Below are 5508 nucleotides of genomic sequence, written 5' to 3' on the forward strand. Positions count from 1 at the left end.
GCCCCTGTAGAAGTGTGGACTGAAGTACGATAACCATGTAGGGCGAATGGTAGCATTCCGTGCCAATCCTTGTAAGTCACAACCATCTTCTGGACCATCTTCTTGATGTTCTTATTTGCAGCTTCCACGGCTCCATTCATTTTGGGTCTGTATGGCGAGGATGTATGATGTTTTATTTTGAATTTCTCGCACATCTCGGTCATCATTTTGTTGTTCAAGTTGGTCGCATTATCAGTGATGATCTGGCCTGGTAACCCATATCGACATACTAAATCTCTTTCGATGAACCTGAGGACTACCTTCCGGGTCACACTAGCATAAGAGTTTGCTTCTACCCACTTGGTGAAGTAATCTATGGCGACTAGGATGAATCGATGTCCATTAGAAGCTTTTGGTTCTATAGGACCGATGACATCCATTCCCCACATAGCAAATGGCCACGGTGACGTTAAGACATTCAAAGGATTCGGAGGTGCATTGATGTTGTCAGCATATATCTGGCACTTGTGGCATTTCTTCACATGATCGCAACAGTCAGTCTCCATTGTCAACCAGAAATAACCCGCTCTCACAATTTTCTTAGCCATAGCATGTCCATTCGCATGGGTTCCGAAAGTTCCCTCATGCATTTCTTCCACCATTTTTTGAGCTTCCTTGGCTTCCAGATATCGGAGAAATACCATGTCATGATTCCTTTTATAAACGACATTCCCACTCAAAAAGAAGTTTGTAGCTAGTCTTCTGAGTGTTCTTTTGTCATTTTCTGAAGCATTGAGAAGGTAAGCTTGATTTCTCAAGTACTCTCTTATGTCGTGATACTATGGTTTTCCGTCGGGTTCTTCCTCGACTACATTACAATAAGCAGGTTCAGTATTGTCTCTTATCTGAAAGAGTAGTAAGCTATCAACCAAAACTGAGGTTTGTGTGCTATCCCCAGCAGAGTCGCCAGTTGTCGCGCCCTGATTTTCGGCTGCACGACTTTGTTTAGATCCATGTAGTCAACACATATTCTCAACTTTCCTCCCTTCTTTGGTACTGCTACCACGTTCGCTACCCAATCTGGATATTCAACAACTTTAACGAACCCAGCGGTTAACCATTTTTCTACCTCCTCTTTGACCCTTAGGGAGATCTCTGGCTTGATTCTTCGCAATTTCTGCTTTACCGGCCTGGAGTTTTGAATTAGCGGTAGTTTGTGCTCTACTATACTTCGATATACCCCTGGCATTTCTTCGTACGACCATGCAAAGACGTCCTTGAATTCATGTAGAAGTTGGACTAGGCATTCTCGCTCCTTACCATCCATTATAGTGCCCACCCTCACCTCTTTCTTGTCTTCCTCAGATCCTAGGTTAACAAGCTCGAGAGGTTCTTGGTGTGGTTGAATCTCTCTAGCTTCTTGCTCTACCGATCTGAGCAGTTCGAGGGAAGCCTCCCATTCATCATCATCACTTTCGTTTTCCACTTGGTGAATCGGTTGGTCTGGGCTAAGCGAAGGCGCACTAGCATGGCCCTTAATTTCAGAGTCACTATCGGATCTGCAATTTTGGGATGACTAGGTCAGATCCCCATGGATTTGGTTTTTTATTTTATTTATTTTTGTGTTTTGTCTTACTCTGATCTTTTAACATGTAATATAGAAAAAATGCAAAAAATACACATGAATCTGATCTAAAAGATTGATCTTTATTGATTAAAATGGAAATAAAACAAACGAGTACTTGAAATTGAACATAACATAAAATGAAAAATGTCTAACAGCCTTGGATATGGCTAAAAAACTACACAACATTATTACTTTGATTCTAAAGTAACTGATGTATATGGCTCTTCATGCCAATTCCTCAAGCAGGTGCCTGGGGGACACCAGTACACGAACTCCGATTCTTCTTCCCTTCCTTCTTCCTCCACAATGGCCACCATTCTAGAGGGTCCGGTACCGCCACTCACAAAGTATTGTCTGATGTGTGGTATTGGAATCCTCACCATTTTCCCAGGTCCAAACTGCCCTAGTCGAGCCAGATGCTCACCCTTCCTTGCTTCTATGATTCGGAGCTTGTCCTCCTTGGTAGGTCTATAACCAAGCCATATCTGCCTTTATTAGCCTTCGGTATAATGATCTCCTTACTGCCTTGACCATACTTTCCCAATCCACTCCCAGGTTTATAGCCTCCGCGGATCATCACTTTTTCCATCATGAGAGAAACATCTGACAGATATGGTTTTACTAATGGTGCCCCTTCTATCACAACTGTAGTGTTTGCAATTTCAAGGCCTTGGAAAGATGTTTCCAATGCCTCCTCGGTTACTTCTATGTATCGAGTATCAAAGACACCATGACATCTTCTTCTCCTGAAACTGTTATCAGCCGTCCATTTACTATGAATTTCACTTTTTGATGCAAGGTGGAGGGTATTGCCCCTGAAGAATGAATCCATGGACGTCCCAACAAGCAGCTATATGTTGGATTGATGTCCATCACATGAAACAATATATTGAATATGCAGGGGCCTATCTTGATTGGCAAATCCATTTCTCCCATCACGTCTCTACGAGATCCATCAAAACCCTTGACAATCATAGAGCTAGCTCTCAAGTATGAAGTATCGACTGGAAATCTAGAGAAAGTTCTCTTCGTCATAACATTCAGGGACGACCCATTGTCTAGGAGGACTTTTCCAATCACGCAGTCATTGCACATAACTGAAATATGCAGGGGGCGAACATGACCAGTGCCTTCAGCGGGTATTTCTTCATCATGAAAAGATAGGTAGTTATCTGCCACTATGTTGTTGACTATTCCACCTAATTTGTCGGTCGTGATGTCGTGGCTGACATGGGCTTGATTCAACACTTATAATAACACATTCCTGTGAGCCTTAGAGCTTATTAGTAAGGACAATAGGGATATCCTTGCCGGAGTTTTATTCAACTGATCCACTACCCTGTACTCACTTTGCTTGATAAATTTGAGGAACTCACACGCTTCATCGTGCGATACCCCTTCAGGTAAGGCCACTTCGATATCTTCTTCTATGTGCTCTAGAACTTTTTCTTTGCCTTTGGCTACCCTAGATGGACCCCTCTCTACCTCTGGTGGAACATAGATGCGCCCAGTCCTTGTAATTCTACTATTTCCTGCTATGTTTGTAACCACAGAAGGACTCATAGTTGTCTCCTCTTTGTAGACCCAAGGAACTGCCTTGTCAGATTCATAAGGAAACGGGCTTCCTTCACTTGTTATTACAGGCTCCATCTGCCGAATGAACGATTATTATAGGCTCCATCTTCCGAATGAACGGCTCCCATTGACGTTGAGAAAAAAATGTTTGAACACCCCCAGGTGGATTTATAACGGGTTCATACGTGCGTATGAACACATGTGTCTCTTCTTGGCTCTTCTTTATGACATTTATCTCGGGGCGTGGAGAACATCCCCCTATGGCAATCAATTTCAAGTCCATCATTTTCTGAAGAAGTAACTTGAAATCCTCACAGTCTTCCAAGCTGTGGCCTACACATCCGTGCATCTCACAACTCTTCGTCTCCTTACTATGTGTCTCAGGTGTAATAACTTCAACCAAGCCTTGCCTGCACATTTCCCGGAAGATGAACCCCATGGGCATCTTCATATCCTCAACTTCGTCGATGACTGCGACCTCATCCCTTGCCTCTATAGCGTTTACCTCCTGATTCTCATGGTTGGGTAGAGGATTTCCGGGGCTGTTGGGTCTGGTTTCTCTGAAATCAATTCGCTTGGCATTGATGAGATCTTGAACCTTGAATTTGAAGGCCTTACAGTCTTCCACCAGGTGCCCTGGCACTCCCGAATGATAAGCACAAGTGACGTTTTCATTATACCATGGTCCAGGATTTGCAGGGATTCTTCCTAGGATTGGTGTGATCATCCCCTGCCTTTGAAGATAGGCAAAAAGGTCTGTGTATGTCATCGGAATTCGGTCAAACACAGGTGCTCTTCTCTCCTGTTGGTAGTAGCTATCATTTCTTGGTTGTTGTGTATAGCCTTGTCTTGGCTGGTAGGTATTTTGATTTGGTGGGTTATGGATTGGTGTTTGGTTTGGTGTTGTGTTTTGGTTTTGTATATGATTTTGTGCAAACCGAGAAGGCGCACGATAATTATTTTGGTTGTTGTGTCGGGGTTGGAACCTCTTTGGTTCCGCAGCAATGAAATGGGTCTCTACGTCTTTCTTCTTCATGAAGGCAGGCTTCTTTACGGAACCTGAACCTTCTTCAGGCAGAACCTGAACCTTCTTCAACAATCTTTCCACTCTTGATTCCACCTTCCAACTTTTCTCCTACTTTAATAATAGCATTAAAGTTGGTCGTCACGTTCCCCATGAGTCACTCATAATAGGGGCTTTGCAGGGTATCTCTGAAGATCGACAATTGTTCCTCTTCATCCAACCGCGGGAGGACCTGGGATGCTAATCCCCGCCACCTCTGGACATATTCCCTCAGACTTTCTGATGGTTTCTTAACCATGTTTTGTAACTGAGTTCTGTCTGGTGCAGCATCTTCATTGAATTTGTACTGTTTGACGAAGGCATTAGACAGGTCCAAAAATGTTCTAATCTAGGTTTTCTCTAGCCGGATGTACCAGCTCATAGCATCCCTTACCAAACTATCTTGAAAGCAGTAGATCAAGAGCTTATCATTCTCATGATACGCTGACATCTTCCTAGCGTACATGTGAAGATGACTTTTGGGGCAAGTTGTCTCGTTATACTTTTCAAATTCTCGCACCTTGAACTTGGGTGGAAGTACCACATCGGGCACTAGGCACATTTCAAAAGCATTCTTTAGGTCTGTACAACTGGATCCTTCAATAGCCTTCAACCTCTCTTCAATTGAGCTTAATTTCTCCGCCTCTTTCTCTGTGTGTGGTGCATTACCTCCCGGCGGAGTCCTTTGGGAATCATCACCTAGTGGAGCTTTCTGCTTTGTGTCGGTGTCTTGTCCGTCTTGAGGTTGGCTAGTACCGGCCCCTTGGTTGGGATTCCCAGAACCTGGATGAGATCGTGGTCCGCCTGCTGCATTCTTTTCTTTCTCGCTTTGGAGGGCCTTCAGGACTTGAAATATCTCCGCCATCTGCTCTTTCATAGTAGCCAATTCAGTTGTGGTGTCCGGTTTGGAGTCTGTAGATTCAGCCATCTTTCGAGCTCAGAGTCGTGTGTTATAGGGGTGCTGGTATTGGCCTGATTGATGCAAGTTGTTTTTGTTTTATTTTTAAAAGAATGATTTGTAATAAATCGTAAAGTGTATGAGACCATTTAGATTAAGGTGTAGTTGATGAAGTATTTAGAGTGAATAATTTTTTCAGTTCAAGATTGCCTCTTTAATTCTAGCAGCATACCGTCCATTGTAAAGTAAAAAAAAAACCTCGTCTACTAATAACTAAGGAGCGTACTCTCTTAGCTCATCTACGGTTAACAACAATCTTTAGAATATTGGAAGACCAAGATTGTGTCTTTTGAATGATTCAAGACC

General features: G+C 43.2%; 1 protein-coding gene across 1 annotated transcript; it reads right to left on the bottom strand.

The window, feature by feature from the left end:
- LOC109356229 lies at positions 2043-5172 on the bottom strand. The gene is made up of 6 exons (XM_019599562.1): positions 4639-5172; positions 4438-4551; positions 3357-4316; positions 2956-3256; positions 2546-2853; positions 2043-2456 (listed from the first exon to the last, which is right to left on the bottom strand). Exons 1-6 carry the CDS (start codon positions 5170-5172, stop codon positions 2043-2045), a joined length of 2631 nt encoding a protein of 876 aa, XP_019455107.1.

The sequence above is a fragment of the Lupinus angustifolius genome, chromosome LG09 (genome assembly GCF_001865875.1).
Source record: "Lupinus angustifolius cultivar Tanjil chromosome LG09, LupAngTanjil_v1.0, whole genome shotgun sequence".
Lineage (NCBI taxonomy): Eukaryota > Viridiplantae > Streptophyta > Magnoliopsida > Fabales > Fabaceae > Lupinus > Lupinus angustifolius.